Here is a 21,357-nt window from a genome sequence, read left to right on the forward strand (position 1 = left end):
TCTTCAACGTGTTGCTTGTATAGTATGTTTATATATTTTCTTATGTTACTGATATGCTTTTACAAAGTTATAAGTGAATTCTTAACTAAAAAATTAGTTAAACGTGAAAGCCACCACATCTTAGACTTTGATCAAGCAACCTTTTTTTTTGGTTTTTTGGTTTATGTTTGCAGGGGTACGCTGATTCTAATTGGGCAAGAGATCCTGACACTCGGCTTTCCCATGAGAGCAAGAAGAAGACTAGAAGAGGAGAGAGAAAGAGAGAAAAGAGGAGAGAAGGGTACTCTTCATTAACACAAGATCTTAGGCTATACGATAACAGTCTAGCTAAATCTAATTAGCTTCACAAACTAAACTCCATTGAGACATTCAAAAAGAGGAGAGAAGGGTACTCTTCATTAACACAAGTTCTTAGGCTATACGATAACAGTCTAGCTAAATCTAATTAGCTTCACAAACTAAACTCCATCAAGACATTCAAAAAAATCATGAAGTTTTTTCAAACATATAGGTTAAGATGTAAAATTATATTTAATTATACAATCATACTATTGTCATGAATAAACACGCATTGTTATGCTAATGCAATAAAGAATATCAATGCACTCCATGCGGATGCCAAATCACATGGCCTTGTTAAGCTCTTTTAGGAAAATGAAAACTTTACCTTCAAGAAAGACATTACTAAAACCATAGACCATAAGTTGGGATCATTTATATACTAACAATATGCGCAACTTGTAGAGTAATCATGATGGAGCATTAGAACACCCAGCGTGACAGATCTATATAACAAATGCAAGTTTCAACGGCTCTATCGAGTACAATCCTCATCCTTGCATGCTAACAACATGGGATCAACAAGATAATAACAAAATATTACTATTAAACAAGCACTTGGGCAGGGAAAAAAACATTATCACTACCTAAAATTGGCTGCATGTGTCAACCTAGTTCTAAATGGAATTGTTTTTCCATGCGAAATAGTGATATATATATATATTAAAGAATGCCCTTGGCTACAAAAGTTTATAAGGCCCTGCGGCTTTACACAAAGAGAGATTCTAGTTACATAAGAGATACTAAGACTTTTAAACTTGCCTATAAGCTCCTATATTCTTAGAGCTTTGAAGGCTAATTCTTGCCAAGTGGGTAACTTATAGTTACCAAGCAAAATTGGTTGATTCCTGGTAGACCAGATAAATTTTTAAAAAAAGTAATGCAATAGTTTTATGGCCTTTCAGTGGAAGTATCACAACGGGATTTATCCTGTCGATTCAACCCAAAGGTTTGTGCACCTTAGAGCCGCCTAGATGTGGGATTCGATCCTTTGTAACTCACGCACATGCCCAACTAACTAGGCCAGATAACTTGGACTCTGGAGAGTGACCAACTTGAGCGATTGTGCTACAAGGAATGTGTGTTTATGAGAGGCATCTAAACTAGGAGCCCCAGGGCTGAAGGTCCATGCTTGTAGGCTTTCCCCATCATTCTTGGGCAGGGGGAAGTGACACGAGACCGATTAACAAACCTATTTGGAAGATGGAATCGTTTTTGTCACCATAACCATACCATCATAACAACATGTATGGTATGCCCAAGGAGCAATGTTAATTTTTTAAAAAAGGTGTCAAGGCGACTCATAAGACGTTGAATCAGCCCAAGCCTTTCAAGGAGAGAGGCGGGGGCCGGCTTCTTCTCCGACGTGCTGAACTCGTGCGTTTGATGCACACTGTTGGCACATGCGCAGCTGGCTTGTCGCAGTATAAAACTGTGTCAGAAGAAGAAGAAGAAGAAGAAGAAGAAGAAGAAGAAGAAGAGGGAGGAGGCTAGCAAGGGATGGATCCGCATAGCACGCAGACCAGACACGTCAAAATCTCAGGTAATCCGCTCAATCTGCACCTTTCTTCTCTTCCTTGTCAGAATCAACCAGCACATGGATCCACTCCATTTAGATTTCCTGTGATTTACCACATGCCGTTACAGACGTTGGCTCATCCATTGCGGCCAATGGCCTCATTGTTGTCCCGCATCATTCAAATGTGTAATATCAAACCCCCAACCATGACAATTCGTTATATTTCAAGGGATTGATCGTAGGGATTATTAGCCTGGCTAACATCGCTTTATGCCTGGCAATGCTTAGGCTTGAATGTAATGACACCCTTGCATTGGCTCGTAGAGTATTACTTGCATATTGCATTGCCACTTCAAACGTCATTTGCAGTTTTATCATTCTGGTGATGATTGTTTTCTGTTAAGTCAGAACAGCAGAAACTTTTGTTCCACCATTCCTCGGCAAATGGAGCATTCTGGAAGTCCCCAAGAGAGAGTCTCCAAGCTGGTGTGTTTAAGGGAATATTTGGTTGTCCGACACCCTTGGTGTGCATCATCAAACCAGTCTAGCGAGGCTGATTGGAACCAATGTACTTACACTCGCTTGACTGACTAATGTGCTTGGGTTTGGAGAAATTAAGTCTGGCAAAACTACAGTCTGATTATTGCTGTGCACAATTTCCTAAGATATGATGAAAAGTTGTTATCTAACCAACATTTTTTGGTTGCTAATGGTGGACTCTGGTGTGGTACGGATGAGTTGAAAGCAAGGCCATGTTTTGAGGTTTAAGTGCATTAGCATGGAAGGTTGGTGGAATGTTATCTATGCCAATAAAAACATCTGGTTTGTGGTGTGAAGGCACAGTTAGGGGGAGACTCAATGGAGTGCGTAGGTCATTGCATCTAGCAAAGATCTTGTTGGCAAGCAGGCAGTCTTGAACTGATATTAGCAGGCACTAGTCATTCGGATTAATGGATTTTCATTCTCATCTTGCTATTCCTATCTTCTGTCAGACATTTTATTTGCTCATCTTGATATTAGCAGGCACTAGTCATTCGGATTAATGGATTTTCATCCTCATCTTGCTATTCCTATCCCTTGTCAGACATTTTATTTGCTCTAAACTACAACCCTGGCCACCAAGATTGAGAACTGGTTTTTGGTACTCAGCGGTCTATGCTCTTTATATGTGGTTTATAGCAGTACTGAGATCCAATTTCTTTGTGAGTAGCGATAAAGCAAAATGATGCAGCCATGTCTCAAGGCAGCACATTGGCATGTCCTTATTTGCAATTTTAATTCATAACCAGTGCCTGTATTTGGCCAACTATTTCTTAGTCTAGTTAGTGCATTACAGTATATCCAGTTGTGTGCTTGTTGCTGTTTGTGCTTCTGCTCATGTAGAGATGGATGTACTAGTAAAGCCATACTTGCTAGGCATGTGCTACAGTTTTGGATGTTCAGAAACTATTTATTACCTCTGTGGTGTTGATATTACGAGGAATGAGAACCTTTAGATGATAGGTTGTTTTCTAGTGTTGCCGTTGTCAAAAGTACTACCACCTAATGTTGGTGAGGGGTACTTTGTGTCAGAAGTGGTGCAGCAATGGAAGCATAGACAAGTACTGAAATAAACTATTGAACACAAGTCAAAAGAGAAAGAAAACAAAAGAACATCGCAAAAGAAGAGAGCTCAAAGATGTGCTCGGGAAATGGAATCCATATACCAAATATGAGAACGACACATAAAATAGTAAGTCATTGGCTGCATGGGCACCGGGATTGGCTCCTCTTAAACAGGAAGACCACTTCAAGAATGATGATGATTGAATGAGGAGAAGGAGCTTGTGAATAAATAGGGCTGTGAATAAATAGGCCCAAAATATGCCAAATACGACAGTTGGTGGGCCAACATTCAATTCTGGCCAACTGGCATAAAATGCCACAAATGCCACACAAAAAATCACTAAAATAATGCCTAAATGATGACTAGTGTGCCCAGCCCAACTGGCATCCACAGACTCACACATGAGTTGACAATCGTGCTAACACCTTCTCTCAGATTATGGGTGATCTTATACAGTTCAATGATATGGACTCTTCACAGTCTATACAACATAGAATCATGAGAGTAGAACCATAGATATCCAAGTAGTGGGTGATCAAGCCACCACCAAGGTGCCTCAGAGAGAACTTGATGTCGATGTCGATCGTACCGGTTCTTAAAAATAGAGAAGAGTCATAAAAGATCTTTGTTTGTCACATTGTATACAAGACCATCCTGTCAAAAATGCCTTTGAATATTTGTGACCATGGATTCCCCTCCTTTGGCCAAGATTGCCAAAGTGTCCCCTTAAGTGAGCTCGGACCAGGAGCCAATCCTGCTCTTTGTCAAATAACCAACTCATCATGAACCTGGATGTCAATCCCAACTCTAGAATTTGAATCTGCTAGATGCATCAAGAATGTCTCTCTTTGGAACCTATGCACCTGTATATCCATATAGATGAGCTCGGCTGCCCCATCTCACCATCCTCTCATACTCCCTCTTTGGCACTGGAGAGTTGTGAGGGATGACTGCATCACTTAGACTAGAAGTAGTAGAGGAAGGGGCAATCAAGTCCTTCCCTCATTCCGAAGAAGTGGATCCCTACAGCACCTTGGACTTTCCCTTGGCCGGAGGATCAAAGTTAGAGTTTGAGGAAGAGGATGACTGAGCAGAGGAGTCTCCATCATGCTTCTTCTGCTTCTTCTTCTTCTTCTTTGTGAAGCTACTAACTCCTTGTAGTCCTTCCGCAAGTGTCCCTTTTTACCACAGTGATAAGACTGAGCCTTGACTTATTCATCCTGTCACTCCTCTCTAAAGTTGTAAAGGCCTCACTAGAACCTCCATAAGAGATGGAAATCTCCCTTGTAAACGCAAAGATGCCTCATGCTCAAGCAGTATCGAGGACATATGTATACAATTCATAGGTGTAGATGATGTCTGTGCTCGCAAAGCATTCGTCACTCTATCAACCTCCGGGGGAGAGCTTGTATCTCATTCCCACGAGATGTGCCTTGGAAAGGACAGACTGCATGTGTTGAAGTTGATCTCGTACCCGTGTAATACGGAGCAAAAATGATTGAATGGTGTCCTTTGGCTCAAACTTCGTGTGCTGAAGCTGTCCATAAAGGGTCACAACATGCATGAGGGAAGGTGCCTTGTACAACATTTGAAGCTTTGACCATATTTCTAGTGATGTCTTGTAGGAGGATGGAACTTCTTTAGAAATACACCAAAGCAATGCAGAATATGCACATGCATCGTTCGAATCCAATGTAAGCACAACTTCCTCATGGTTGTCCTCATCAAAATCTTCGGGAAGAGAAAGAGGACATTGAGGCTGAGGAATAGTGCCACATACAATGTACCAAATCCACTTCTGCACAAATGAGGCTTTCATCATAGCACTCCATGTAAGATAGTCAGGGCCATGTAACTTATCATTTGTAGAAATGCACGGAGGAGCCATTTGGAGAAGATAATATAGAGGAAAGAGGGTATATGGAGAGGGGATATAGTTGAACCAACAGCGAAGACTTCACAAAATGAGAGCTCACATGTAGTATAACAAAAAATTAGATCAGAAACGAAGGCCAACTGCTGCAAAATGAAGAAAAACCAGTCAAAAACTACCAAAACCAGAAAAAATGACCTGTACAAACAATTGCCCAGCCATGGTTAGGGGTAGAAAATGAAAAATGCAGGCTGGTTGGGCATTTAATGCAGTGAATTGACGATTACAGGCTGGAATTGAGGCGCGCAATCTGAAAATGCAGGTTGCTAGTTTGAAAAATGCAAGCTTGATCAGCAGGGGGAAGAAGGACCCATAATCAACCGAAGAATTGCAGTAGGAACCTAGATCTTGCAATCTGATACCATGTCATAAGTGGTGTAGCAATGGAAGCATAGACAAGCAGTGAAATAAATTGTTGAACACAAGATAGAAGAGAAAGAAAACAGAAGAACACTGCAAAAGAAGAGAACTTAGAGATGTGCTTGGGAAATGGAATCCATATACCAAACACGAGAATGACACTTTCAATAGTGAGTCATTGGCTGCTTGGGAATCGGGATTGGCTCCTCTCTCCAATAGGAAGACCACCTTAAGAATGACGATGAGTGAATGAGGAGTAGGAGCCCCTAAATAAATAGGCTCAAAATATGCCAAATATGGCAGCTGGTGGGCCAGCATTTAATGCTGGCCGATTGGCATAAAATGCTACAAATGCCACACAAAAAGTCACTAAAATAATGCCTAAATGATGACTAGTGTGCCGAGCCAAACTAGCATGCAAAGACTCACACATGAGCTGACAATCCTGCTAACACTTTGTGGTTGTTTAGAGCCCTTTAAATAATGCTTGAGGCCTTTCACTATGCTTGAGTGTTGAAAGACGAGTTGCATATCTAGTTCAGTTTTGCTGGTCTTTAGCACTCATAGGATTTGGTGATTCAATGTTTGATAATAGCCTGATCAGACATGCTTTTCTGCTGCATGCTAACAGTTTCAATTTCACTGTATACAGAAGGCCCTTAGGCACACTTGCCTGCATTAGTTCTGAGCAGCTGCCCTGTGTTCGAGCTACTACAATAACAACTGCATTGAATCCTGTCTATTAGCACTGCACATTATATAGTCACAAGTAACACACGGGACAGATGCCAGGATGCTGTCCTGTGACGGTTGTGTAACAGGATGCGCCACGTCCGGAAGTGACGAGTCGAAAAGTGATGACACAATGTGATGGCATGGGGACGTCTATGGGACAGGGACAGGACGTGACATGGTCAAATTCAGTGCCGACACTGACCTGTGTAACACGTCTGAACTACCCACATAACACGTCCATCTGACCTGCCACATGTCTGTCCATCTGACCTGCAAAGGACTCATGACGGACCTGAAATGACTGACCGTAGGCTCCCTTTGCTAAGCACAATGCATTATATGTATGACCCTTGCAAATTGCTGCACCACAGCAAATTCACTGTTCAATGTTCAGTGACCAGCCTCCCTTTCACGGTTCACTGCTGTGTCCACAGTTTCCAACCAGCCCGTGCCCATCGTCCATGCCCATCTCGAGTCTCGAGTCTCCACGAGACATGACCATTCACACTGCGCAGGCTCTCTCTCTCTCAAAGTTTGCTAATTTTAAGCATACTTTGAATTACTTTAATGCTGTCCTGGTCCCCTGTCTATTTTCGGCTGTCTCCATCATGTCCCTGTCCCCCATCACTTGTGGCTAGCAGCACATAGCTCTAGGCCTTTTGACCAATCAACATCAATAAAGTTTCCAATCAAATATCACCAACCAGGATGATCTTCTACAGTGATTCTCCTGCCTGCTGTCCACAGCTCATTTTTGTTGTCAGCTTTATGTGTTCAATCAGCCTACTTGTGCTCAATGGAATTTTATAGCTTCTTTGTATTTATGTACTCCCTTATTTGTAACATGTTATTCTGAACGTGCCAGACAACTTATTGATGTGCACTTAAGATCTAAGCTTGGGGAAGACTTCACTATGAGTTTTGTGATCATGTGACAGAGAGCGCTTTTTTCAAATGTGGCAAGGAAATCTATTCAGAATTCTGTTCGCTTACTGTCCTTGGTCTCATTGCTGTGTATGCAATCTTTTGCATGTTTTGAAGTAGTTAAAGATTTTTCTCTCTTATTAGCTTGTGATATTGAAGAAGATCTCTACCATGATAGGGCTGGTGTTTTAGTAGCTTATCTTCTTTAATCAGTGAATCATGCTTATGGTCTGTTATTGGAGGACAATGGATAACACTAATCACCTTTATCTGATCAAGCATGACCTGAGTCACAGTTGATCAATCAACTTGACACCTTACTCTTGGATGAGGGACAGCAAATATGTTTTGGGGAAGGCATGCACACCGACAACAGAATTCTGCAGAAGAGGATGCCAAGGTAAAGTACTTTTCATGAATGTTAGATCACTTAACAGTTTACTTAGTTTGCAGTATTCTTGTAAGAGATGGCATGATATGGATCATCCAAGTCCTCAGCTAACAAATTTCAAAACTTACAGGAGGAAGAACTTCGTACTGCCTTAGGGCCTCTTGCTGGTCATGCACAGCTATACTGTTCAAGTGCTTGCTTAAGAAGGTACTTACGGGCCAGAAAATGGAGCGTGAACAAGGCCAAAACCATGTTAAAGGAAACTTTGAAGTGGAGAGCATCTTATAAGCCAGAAGATATTAAATGGGTAATTCTTAACTCCTGGATTTTGTTATACAAAACTTTTTTGTAAGAGATGAGGAGATTTGAGCAAGGTTCTGCTATGGACACATATAGAAGCTTTTACACAGGGTTTTTGAAGTTTCATTATGTTGGCTGAGGTTTTTCAGTTTGTCTTTTCCTTATTTGTGTCTGCCTCCTTCCAATTTGGCTCCATTGGAGAGAAAAATTGGTTGGTAGTCTATCATCCCGAAAGCTATCATTAACTCCTGAACATACCGCTTTTGAGAAAGGAATTTCCTTCTCTCACTCTGCCATTTCTCATGGTAGAGAAAGAAGTGTAACAGCCCCATTTCTGTCATCTAAAACTCGTGCTTGAGGGAATCCCTGGTCTTTGCATCATAACTGTGTAGTCTTTTGTCACAGTGAGGTTGTCTATGTATGGCACAAAGAGAGCTGTCTGGCCATGTGAGACATGGATCTAGATATTGGGATTGGAATCCAATCTTTGATTGTCCAGCCTTTCCTTAAGAAAGGTGTCAATCTTCTCCATGCACATGGAGAATGCTTCAAGCCACAGAGAGCTCAAAGCCTTCTTTAACTTGTATACCTTGCCCTTTGCATGTGACCTTGCCAACCTTGGAGGTTTCTCAACATAGATCTCCTCCTTGAAATCCCCATTGAGAAATGCAGACTTCACTTCAAGCTGATAGAGTGGCTATTGCTGCCTATGTCTAGCCCAAGCAAGAATGACCTTGATGGTCATGATTGGGTGATGGGGATGAAGGTATTATCAAAATCTGCTTTGGGTTTTTGAGCAAACCCTTGGTCACTAATTTGGCCTCATGCTTGTCCAAAGAACAATCCAATGATTTTTAGTTATGAATGTCCACTTCACTCCAAGACTTTGCATTTTCCATCCTGCTCAATGGCATCTAATTCTAGCTCCATGGCTCTTTGCCAATGATCATGCTATATAGCTTCTCCAATTGAAGTCAGGTCCCTGTTTGCCATGGCATGGGTCATCAATTCGTAAATGGAGTGCAAAAACTCTCTTGAATGTGCCTGATGTTGATGAGATTGTTGTGGGTCATCCTGTCACGTCTAGTCCTCTAGGATACCATTAGCCCATCAGGGGGGTGGCCGGAACTCCTCCTGCTCCACAATCTTGGGAGGTGAATTTGAAACAACCATTGGGTGAGAGGTCGATAGCGATTGCCCATCCTCCACTTGAGCATCATCCTTTGATGGCTCATGATGCTTTGGCGGTTGTGACTACTTGCCACTTGCATCTCCAAGATAGGGTGCCCCTCACCCTCTTTTCAGCTTGGAAGCTCCATGAAGTGCATGTTCTTGCTAGTGTAGATGTTTGAAGTCTCTAGATCAAACCAAGAACTGAAGAATTACCATTGATGAAGACATTGCCTTGCATCAAACACATGTGCTCAATATCTTCCTTTGATATTCATATATTTTTATTGTAGTTCTACTTAATATTGAATCACATGCATTTAAAAGAAATAGTCATGTGGTATATCTCACGTCGTAGTTGCATCCAAGTTTTCCACATAACAGTCAGCCTCAAAGATCTTATCCTTAGACTGCACAATCCCTACATGCAGCCCAGGGTGTTGGTGAGGGCATTGGGTCAGGTTGAATAATGATGACAGCACCTTCGACGGTGAGTGTGATGGAGACGGAGAGAATGTAGCCTGCTGCCCATGATGGAGACGGAGAAGACTGCAGCCACCTAATAGATCACTTGTGAGATAGAAATATAAATGACTACCCCAACTAAATGACCAGTTATATATAGCTGAAAATCAGAAAAACTGGCTGACCTGATGCTGGCTGACTACATTTAATGAAGTCCGCAGCAATAAAATAATGCGAAAATTGCTAAGGCGGCATTCGGCATTTGGGAAAAAACCGTTGTCACCTCGGGGGGTTAGAAATCATCCGGTAGGGCAGCACAACTAACAAACACACCAAGACTAGGAAGAAAGACATAGTCGGAGTTCCAAATGTCCCTGGTAGAGTTTGACTAGGGCTCACAACAGCGAGGAGATGACAGGCTGACAAAATAAGGTAGGCTAACACTACATTGGCCATGGTTGGTATGACACCTTTTGAGGCGTACTTTGGTCACAACTCGCATGCCTCATATTTTAGGGTGTTTAGGTGTAATGCTCATGTTCACATCCCAAAGAAATAGAGGGATAAGTTCGAGCCGACTTCCAAAAAACACGTTTATGGGTTATAATTCGTAGTCTTAGGGATACAAGCTTTATGATCCCATTTCACAGGATGTATATGCAAGTCGAGATATTGGATTCATGGAGTTTCTAGCTGCAGAGGGGGGTGTTGACCATCCCATCCTTGGAGATCTAGGTGATAGATGGGCACCTGAGCAGGTATCTTTGGAGTCGATGCCTCTTGAGGCTCCACCATTAGTGGAGAATGTGAAGAAAGTACCCTAACACAGAAACACAAGTACAATCATACGACATAGCACAGACTGATAGAAGAACATAATTAGGGTTAGGGTAACTCAGAGACAATGAACACAGAGAATGAATGAAATGATATGACTATTGAATATACAATGCTCACATAGCAAACACACTATGTAGCGAATGAATACTGTATCTCAAACTCTTGTATCTCAAGGATTAAGGCAGGGATATTGAGCTGGAGAGTGTGGGGTATTCCGAATGGATCCCAAATCGCAGCAAGGCAGCCTAGATGTCTAGCATTAGCAAACACAGCCAAGGAAGGCTGGATTTGATGCAGACACTAGTGTAAGAGAGAGAAAGACCATAAACATAGGTGAACGCGGTTGGGAGGAGAGAGAAAACAACAATGACAGGCTGAGGAGAGAGAAAACAACGAATGCAGGCTGAGAAAATCTGTAGCAGCGACGGTCGAGAGGAGAGAGAAAAACAGCAAACGTAGACTGAGGAGAGAAAATTTGCAGTGACATCTAAGAGGAGAGAGAAAATTTGCAAAGCGGTACTTGGGGCTTGCAAACGCAGCAGTATGCTGATGTGGCAGGTTGTACGATAGCTAGATGATAGACAGCAGCAGTTGCTTGGCTGGAAACAGTAGCAAAATGATGGAAGGCCGGAAATAGGTGCTAGATGAGGGAAGACTACAATGGACATGTTGGATTGTGATGTCCTCTACGAAAGGGGTGTGGACAGCAAGCTGAAAACACCTAAAACCTGCAAAAACAAGATTAGGGCTGAATGGAGGGCAGCATATCTATTTATAGAAAGTTTGGGCCCTCCCAAGTGGGTTTGTGCTTATGGGATACAGACACTCTAAGAAAACATTTCTTTTTAAATAAACAAGGTTTCTTCCTTAATTAAGCATGATTTGGGGCTGTTTAAGTAAAGTTAATGCATTTTTAGCTCAACACCCCCTCTCAAGCCCAACAATAGTGCCATGAGAAGTAGGCCAGCCAAGCCCTTTTTTTTCCCTTTATCTTTTATTCCAAGGCGTCCCACGCCAAAGTAGCAAGAGCATCAGACAAAGGGTGCGCGTCGGTTGCCCAGTGGCCTACTAAGACTACAGAGGTGATGACTATCTTACCAAGGGAGCCCAAGAGATTACCCTAGAGAGGTTAGGGCATTGGACAAAGGGTGGTAATAGTGGGAAGTTTAGAAAGGTTGGGATTTGGCTGGAAAGATGGCTTTGGATTTGGATTTGTGTTTGATGGTAAAGCAGGGGGTCGTGTCCAAGATTGCACGTCAGCTGCCCAATGGCCTACCAAGTCTTGCAAATGCGGATGGAATCATCTATGTAATTTTTTTTTTTGGAGAGCTTTGTATAACATTAAGTGAGGGTTTCAAATCAATTTTCGCTCTATTGAGTGTGTGTGCGTTCCAAATGGGAGAGTGAGAAGGGATATTCAAACCCAAGATCTTCATAAAACAAGCATACTATCCCTACCATTATTGGGTGTCGGTGAAGAAAGAAAATGACTAAGGTGTGGATGACACAAATATAGCAAAGATGTGAAGTAAGCAAGACAAGCAAGCAAGCAAGCTAGGGAGAATTGCTTTGGAGATTGCTATGTGCAATGCCACGAATATGGTGGATCCAGCATCAACCACTCCAAAAGACCAAAAAGGGATAAATGCGCATAGATGTATGGTTACATGAATAGAATGCCAATGCATGGGTTTATGCAAAGGGAGATAATAGATGTCATGCTCACACAAAATGCAATGCAATGGTACTACTTAGGCAGTGCTCTTGCAGGGGAATTGTTCACTTGTCCAAGTGTCCTTTTACAATCATGTGATCCTAACAATGCGGATGAAGTTACAAATGTCCGTAAGTACAATACAAAATAATAAATGAACGAATAAATGTCTAAAAACTATAAACATTATCATTGTCACTATCAAGAGAAATAGCCGTCCCCTCTCAAACTGGAAGGAAAAGCAAGAGGAAAGCATCCCCTCCCTGTCAATTTGAAGAAGCAGGGGAGGGTGTACCCAAGCCGATCCTGGGTAGAACGTATTGAAGAATTGTTTGGTTGACCGCTTTGATCAAAATGTCATCAAAATTGTTTGATGAAGACACAAACTCTAGGCGGATAGTGCCTAACTTAACCTGCTCTTTGAAGAAGTGGAAGTGGACTCCCACATGCCACGTCAATGGTGTGATGATCAAATTGCCGGCAAGGGCAATGACACTCTTGTTGTCGCAATAGACAATGGTGGGAGAGTCACAAGAGAAGTGAAACATTGCCAGTATGGCCCTCAGGTAGATGGCCTTGGTGGTGCCATCGAAGAGAGCTCTATACTTATTCTTAATTGTGGAAGCCTCCATCGTCTCTTGCTTACGGTTAGACCAAGAAATGGGAGCTGTGGCCAAGATGAAGAGATAGCTGCCATGGGAATGTTAGGTGTCAGGATCTCTTGCCCAATTAGAACCAATGTACACGTGCAAAAGTAAACCAGAACCATAAATGAGGCCATAATAATAAGCACACCGTAAATAATGCAACACTCCAAGACATGTAATCCAATGTGATATTCTAGGTGCTATGAAATACTGATTGAGCATGTTGATTGAGTAAGCTAAGTCTAGCCTAGTATGAATTAACCCAAAGAAGTTTCCCTACAATAGACCTATAGGTATGCGCATCGAAGGATTGACCTAGGGTATTCTTCGACAAGTGGACAGTAGGATTGAGAGGTGTGGCCACTAGCCATGTCTGATCTGTAGTGAATTGTTCCGCGAGCTGAAGTGCGTACTTCTGTTGTGACACAAAAATACAACCCCTAGATCGAACTATCTCCATCCCTAAGAAGTAAGACAACAAACTGAGGTTTGTTATCTCAAATGTAGCACTAAGCTTTGCCTTGATTTCTGCTATGGCAGCAAAATCTGAGCCTGTGATGAGTAAGTCATCATCGTACAATAGGATGTAGCTGGCCCCCTCTACAATGTACCGAACATATAAGTTCGAGTCATAAGGGGTAGAATCGTACTTGTAAGTCTGTAAAAACTCGTCCATCCTATGAAACCAAGACCATGGTGCTTGCTTTAGCCCATAAAGAGCTTTCTGCAAGCGGAATACCTTATCCCTCGGGTTTGCAGAAGGAAATCTTGGTGGCTGCTCCACATAGACTTCCTCTTGCAGATAACCATTCAGGAGGCATTCTTGACATCCATCTAATATATTGGCCAACCGTGGCGAGCGGCTAGTACGAGTAATAACTGAAAAGATGTCAACCGCTTAGTAGGTGCGAAGGTCTTTTCATAATCAATACCATGCTTTTGTCGAAACCCTTGCACGACAAGGCAAGCCTTGTACTTGTCTAAGTCCCATCAGCCTTTAGCTTGGTTCTAAAAATCCACTTCGTCTCGATGACTTTCTTGTGGCTCGGATAATCCATCAATGTCTAAGTCTCATTTCGGTCAATACTCTCTAGCTTCTTCTCCATGGCCTCTTGTCATTGAGGGGTGTTGAAGAGCTTCTTGCCATGTATTCGGCTCAAAATGTGCTATGTAATTGGTGGTAAACAATGACACAAAGGATGCCTGAGATGCAAGTCAGACAGATCTTCTAAGTTTCTCTGGAGTGGAATTTGGTGGTAAGATCCGTGAATCCCGCATGGTCTGTCAGTACTAGCAAGATAATGGGTCTCGTGGAGGGGGCCTAGGAGTCAAAGAATCCGCATGTAGGTCAGGAGCGGATAGTATACCAGGCTCAGTAGGCACGATCTCCAATGTTGTGGAAGGAGGAATCGGATTGGAATCTGGTGCATAGGACTGTACAATATCCCTCTCGTCAAAGATAACGCCCCTCCTAACGATCACCTTGTTTGTTCGAGGATCGAATGAATGGGTAGGCTTTCGCTTCGGAGGAATATCCGACAAAGATAAGGAGATCAACTCGGGGAGTGAGCTTTCCTATTTTATCATTAGGCGTGTATATGTATGCACGATATCCGAAGACTCTGAAGTGGGATATGAGAGGCCAAGAGCCAAAGAATGTCTCATATGGGGTCTTCTGAGGAAGAGTTGCAGTCAGACACCGGTTGAGGATATACATTGCAGTATTGGCAGCCTCAATTCAAAGGCGCTGAGGGAGCTCTGCTGCGAACAACATAGAGCGTACTATTTCCATGACTGTCTGGTTTCTATGCTCTATGACTCCATTTTGAGAGGGGGAGTTGGTAAAGGTGAGTTGACGAGAGATGCCATGTTGCTGTAGAAACTTGGAAAACTCGTGGGAGATGAACTCACCACTGCTATTACTCCTCATGTAACCAACACGACAACCCGTTTGGTTATGAACTAGCATTACCCAAGCAGAAAAATATGTGAAAGCATCGAACTTATGCTTGAAGAAGTACACCCACATGTATCTCAAATGATCATCTTCTATCAAAAAGTACAGTGCGCCATTCAAGGCGGCAGTGGATGTTGGCCCACAAAGATCAATGTGAATCAATCTAAGAGGTGCCTTAGCTCTATTTGTAGACTACTGAGGGAATGGGATACAATGCTACTTCCCGAGTTGACATGCTTTAGAGATATCTCGAGCTAGCTTCAGGCGAGGAAGGTCCTCAACCATCTCATGGTGAGACAACTCATAAAGAGAGTCAAAGCCAAGATGTCCTAGGTGAAAATGCCAAAGACACTCATTGTTTGTAGGCTCCCAAGATGTGGCTAATGCGTGGAAGCTATGGAACACAGAGCCCTCGGCTATTAGCTCGGTAATAAAATGGGTCATGTGGTATAGGCCATTAGGTTGTGCCTCACCATGAGCAATCACTAAACCAGTCTGAGAGTTAAGGACCTCGACTATGGTTGCTGTAAAGAAAACTTCTAGCCCCAACCGGTAAAGTTGCTGATTAGATAACAAGTTCACCCTAAGTTGAGGGACATGGTATACATTGTCCAACGAAGCCAGATAGTCATGTGATGTATAGCTCTATTGTCCACAATCCAAACAGGTGCTAATGTGATCGGCTGTGATGAGTGGGTCTTTGCGGTAACCTCATCGGGAGGCAATTCACAAATGTAGATGAGATTCTCATCAGATGACTCTACGGAGATGATGTGGGTCTTTGCAAATTAGTTAGACAAGCCCTCTAGAGTTGAGAATGTTGTTGGTTGAGATAATTGACTAGTGGCAGTGTGAGTTTGACCTTTCGATTGTCCCTTGCCATCACCCTACCTCCTTCGAGGAGGGTTGCTCGAATGAGAAGTGGGGGTCTGTGACTTGGGTTTTGGTATTGTGTCTCTTGCATTTGATCAACACTCCTCGTCAAAATGGCCAGTCTTTTGACAATGTTGACAATACCTATTCTTCTTAGGTACATTCCCCCACTTGGGTTTGAGTTGAGAGTGGAAGTTTCCTTGTGATTTCCTTGCTTGTTTTTTATTTTGATTTTGATTTGAAATTTGATTTTGTTTACCCTTTCCTTGCTGCTCCTTCTGAGAATGAGCAACAAGAGCCCCCTCTGAGAGATTATTCATATGAAATAGATTGAACAACTGTGCATAACACAATAGCTAATACTCAATTTCATAAACTGGGCAGAGAAACAACTTGCTGCACAAAATTGAAGTATTTACACGATAGTTTGTTGAGAAAAAATGTGACTTGATCGTTAGAGGACTTAGGAGGCCTTGTAGTGGAGAATTCAGCAAGGAGACGCCGATACTCAGCCGACTTGACTTTCAACTCATCCTGGTCAGAGATTTTGAAGTTCTGAAGCTCACGGTCAAGATTTATTCGATGGGTCCTATCTCGAGCTGCATAGCACTTAGTCAAGTGTGCCCATCGCTCTTACGCTAAGTCAAAATGCTGAAGCTGAGAATGAAACTCAGGCAATAAGCCCTACATTAGCTCGATAACAGCGGAGGCATTCCTAGCCTTCCATGAGCAGACGACCACGTATGGAACAAGTATGGGATTGGGTTGGGGTTCCAACCCCTGCATAAGATCCCATATGTTCTATGAGTCAAGGACATGTCTCATCAATTTCGGCCAAGTTGTAAAGTTTGACTCGTTAAAACGAGTCTTGTCATTGAATGCATGCTTTGTGGAAGATGAGGTAGAACCATGAGGCGTCGAGAATGTGGGGTAAGATGGATGTGGAGGATAAGATGTTGGTGGTGGTGGTGGAGGTGTTTGATAAGGAGGAGGGGGAAGAGGTGGGTAGGCAAAAATAGACTGTGAGTATCCAATGAGTGCCGATTAATGCAGAGGCATTGGAACATGAATGCTTCCATAAGGTGACGGTGAAGGTGGAGACACTAGGACATGTAAGCCTTGTCCAAATGACGGCTGGGACACAACATAATGACTAGGGGGTCCACTAGGTAATGCCATGGAGGCAAACTATGGCACTGACTAATCCTTACTCGAGAGAGACTAGGGGGAATACCCAAGCTGCAATGATCCCAAAAGTGTGTGAGGAAAAGGTAGAACACCACCCGATTAAGGAAGAGATAAGGTCCTAATGGTCGTTCCTGAGTTTGAAGAACCCCCAGGTGTGGTGAATGAAAACACATGTGATTCTACATGAGATGCAACATGCGGTGCACTTAATGGAGGTTGAAAGGATGTGGTAGTAGAATAAGAGGGTGGGATGGGAGGGAGATTAAATGGATTTGTGATAGGTGTAGATGTGGGAAATAATGTGGGTTTCTTTTGTCTATTAAATGCATTAAATTGAAATGATGATGATGAAGATACATCTACTTCATTTGATCTTTGAAAACAAAATTGTTTGAAGGAAAAGAAGAGGAAGGAGTACTCACAGTTTCTTGCTTCAACAACTTACCTAGTCTTGATTTCATAAAGAAATATCTGTCTTCCTCATTACTCATAAACCGGAAATTGTTTTGCATACGTCATTCATCAAGAAAATCATCCATACCAATAGGAGAAAGGGAATCATCATTAACAGAAACTGAAATGGTAGACATACCTAGCGCCGGAGAGAATAAGTATGAAGGCAATGGCATGTACTCTATGCCAGTTTCCACTTGCGGATGGCCAATCGTAAGTGGAGATTTCGCCCTTCTTGCATGGTTAGTAGATTGGTGCAATGAATCTAAAGGGTGAAATTCAAATTTACCTTCTATCTGTTGTTGGGCTCTATGTATCAAAATGAGATCGTACTTAGCTGGAGTAATCTCGTAAGGTTGTGGAACTCGATGGTAGTCCAATGTCTGTCCAACCATGTGAAGAGCTTGTGAAGCAAGTTGTGAGGCCCACTCCGACTCATTCTTCGATGGATTTAGCTCAGATGTAAGAAGTGATACAGAAGTAGTGTTCAAAGTCATTTGCCCTTCTGTTGTTCCTGCTTCTTGTGTAGAGCTTTTAGATCAAGGCCTAGGTTTCTCTCAGAGACTCGGCTCTAATACCATGTGAAGAAAATACCCTAACAGAGACGCAAATAACATCGCATGACAAAGTACAGATTGATAGAAGAACACAATTAGGGTTAGGGTAACTCAGAGACAATGAATACAGCGAATGAATGAAATGATATGACTATTTAATATACAATGCTTATGCAGCAAACACACTATACAGTGAATGAATACTGTACCTCGAACTCTTGTATCTCAAGGATTAAGGCAGGGGTACAGAGATGGAGAGTGTGTCATACTCCAAACGGATCCCGAATCGTAGCAAGGTAGCCTCTGGATGTCGAACACTAGCAAATGCAACCAAGGTTCGATATGATGCAAATGGCAATGCAGGTGAGAGAAAGACTAAAAACGCAGGTGAGGAGAGAGAAAACAGTGAATGCAGCTGGGAGGCGAGGGAAAACAAAAGCGATAGGGTGAGGAGAGAGAAAACAACAAACACAAGCTGAGGAGAGAGAAAATCTGTAGCGATAGTTGAGAGGAGAGAAAAACAGCAGTATGTTGATGTGGCAGGCTGTACGGCAGTTGGATGACAGACAACAGCAGTCGCCTGGTTGGAAACAACAGCATAATGATGATGGAGGGCTGGAAACAGACGCCAAATGAGTGAAGACTGCAATGGACAAGTTGGATTGTGATGTCCTCCGCGAATGGGGTGTGGGGAGCAAGCTGAAAACACGTGAAACCTGCAAAAACGAGATTCTAAATGTAGGTGATTTATCATGCCATCACCCTCATTCATGTGTGCATTTGCCAATCCTTTTCTCAACTCAGAGATTCTAGTCTCATTTCTTGCTGTAAACATCTACTCAAGGATATCCCATGCTGCCTTCGAGGTCTTACAAGACCAAATATGAGGTTCTATTGCTCTCTTGATAGATAAAGCAATTAAAGGCAAGGTTTGTGCATCTTTGGATTCCTATTTGCTTAGTTCTTCTATAGAAGGAATGTAGGCAACAACAAGGCAACTGCTGTCCTCTAGCCCCTCTTTGAGGCATTTGAGGACAAACCCTCTTGGTCTAGCCAAATCATTCATCACAAAATCCCAAATACCCTTAGCAACCAACAGATTGCACGCCATGAAACTCCACAAGGAGTAATTGTTTGAGAGAGCAAGTGCTGAATATTGATGAGGTGATACCTGATGAAGAGATGGCTAACATCACACTTAACGCTCTTCCAGAGTCTTATCTTGGTTTCCATACTTCATTGAATTTGTCCTTGAGGGGGGCACAATAGCCCCTCACATTCATGGAGTTGAATTGAATGGCCTCTTGTTGTAGGAGAAATAGGCTCAAAAGAACACGGCTATGAGATCAGGTGATGTAGCTATGATTTCTAGGTATAAAAGAAAAGGCAAAGGCAAGCAACAAGTAAAAAATCAGCCCAAGTTTGATGTGGAATAGCCATCTAGCAAGGCTGCCCAAGAGTCAGACAAAGGGAAAAATATGGGTAAATATGACTATTGCAAGAAGCTTGGCTTTTACATAGACGAATGTAGAAAAAGGTTAGCAAAGGAGAAAAAGGACTTTGGCTTGGCTAATGAAACATCAACCACTCAGTCTTTGGATGGTGATGCTACAACCAACTTTGTTAAGGATGATTATCCATTTCTCACTTGCAATTATGACATGTCTATGGTTGATTCAACATTTAATGCTGTTGAAACACAACACATATGGTATTTTGATAGTGGGGCATCCAAGCACAATCCATGCAATCAATCCCTATGGGAAAGAGAGTTTCCTATGTGAACAACTCTAGTTATGATGTTTGTGACATTGGTATGGTTGTGATCATTGCTACAAATGGATTAGTTTTTTAGCTAAACCTTCTTTCGGTTTTAGCTTTTAATAAGGAAGACTTTTACGTCATCTTTAAAGATGACGAATGCATTGTTAGAGATAGAGAGCTTGATTATGCTCTTTGTTTGTTAGGTATTTTGTACAAAGGTCTCTTTTTGTTGGATACTTATGAGAAGAGATCTCATTATGCTCTGACAACCAATACAATTACTCCTTTTATGTAGAATGCGGAGCTATGGTATGCTTGATACGGCACATGAGCATGACTCTTCAGAGGTGTCAGATGGTTGATGCTTTGCCTACTTTGGATACTCCACCTCCTCATGCTTGTGAGATTGCATTCTTGGCAAAATGCATAGGTTTTGCCTTTGAGAAGGATTGTGTAGTGCATGCTGTCCAGAAATTACAGCTTGTACACAGTGATATATGCAAAATCATGTTCTTGGGCATCATCTTTATTTATTTATCAATGACTACTCTAGATACATTTGGATGTATGGTTTGAAGGCCAAATCGGAAGGAGACCCTCAAATACATCCAAAGAGTCTAATGTGGTTGACATTTCAAATTGAGCATGCATATGTGCTGAATTTTCAGAGAATATGACATCTCTACTCACAAAAACCTTGCAGGTGGAAGGGTCTTATGTCCTATACACTTTGATTTTCATGCTATACCATTAAGCTTTCCACGAAGCTCTTTGGGTACATGTATCAAAAGATGACGTATCAGCGAGACGGTAGGGTTCGCAGGAAGGAACATGGAGTGAACTCGGCAAACATGGAGAAGAGATAAAAAACTCTGATGAATGGAATGATGGAGTTCTGAATCATGGAGTGCGTGTGACATGAGGGAATAAGGGTGTTGTAGCACAAGGAAGATGATGAAGACAACCATAAACCACGAACCGCAATGTCCTCTTGAAGGTGTGTGAGGGCAGTGGAGAAGCTAGAGAGAAGAGGTGACGGATTGAATGAATCAGCCGTAAGGAATGAATGAGAGAGTGGCCTATAAATAGGCACAGTCAGTCTAGGATGGTGCCCCTTTTTGAGGCTGTAAACCCTAAACGCAAACCCTAAATGCAAAACGTAGAAACACAAAAATGCAAATTGCGGGTGAAGGGTTTCTCAACACCTTCTCTCAGGCCCAAAAAGGGGAACAAGAGAAAAGTGAGGTGGAGATACAATGCTACATGCTGAAGAATGATGATGTAGCATGTGCCACTTGGACAGTGTTCCTCGTGGGGAAATTGTTCACTTGCTCAAGCGCCCTAGTACAAAGATGATGAAAACATGCAATGCATAGGAGGAATGTCGGACTTTGTGTGGTGCTAAGAACCATAAGGATATGCTCGTACTCGATCTTGAGAGCTCCATATTGACCAAGTGACCAAGGCAAGAAGAAGAGGAGGAACAAGATGTAGAGGATCCCTAAGATCCAAGGTTTCCACCTAAATGGTAACCTGTAGTAAAGAACAATAGACAAAGTGAACTGGAGAACTTGAAACTCAACCTTGGGAGAAAAGCCACTAGCTCCGTGCATCCATGCAAG

The 21,357-nt window shown here is 42.4% G+C and overlaps 1 protein-coding gene across 2 annotated transcripts in view; it reads left to right on the forward strand.

The window, feature by feature from the left end:
* The first annotated feature begins 1,621 nt into the window (after positions 1 to 1,621).
* Positions 1,622 to 21,357, forward strand: part of LOC148024998 (uncharacterized) — a 29,605-nt gene continuing 9,869 nt past the window's right edge. The window contains exons 1-3 of one of the 2 annotated variants that reach the window (XM_087694693.1): positions 1,622 to 1,882; positions 7,713 to 7,816; positions 7,938 to 8,114. In XM_087694693.1, coding sequence (XP_087550819.1) covers positions 7,760 to 7,816; positions 7,938 to 8,114 — 234 coding nt within the window. In that variant the 5' untranslated portion in view covers positions 1,622 to 1,882; positions 7,713 to 7,759. Of the gene's footprint in view, positions 1,883 to 7,695; positions 7,817 to 7,937; positions 8,115 to 21,357 lie in introns of both variants that reach the window. The other variant, XM_087694692.1, reaches the window with a different exon arrangement.

The sequence above is a fragment of the Lygodium microphyllum genome, chromosome 15 (genome assembly GCF_053477565.2).
Source record: "Lygodium microphyllum isolate KBCC chromosome 15, Lygodium_microphyllum_v1.1.10, whole genome shotgun sequence".
Classification (NCBI taxonomy): Eukaryota; Viridiplantae; Streptophyta; class Polypodiopsida; order Schizaeales; family Lygodiaceae; genus Lygodium; species Lygodium microphyllum.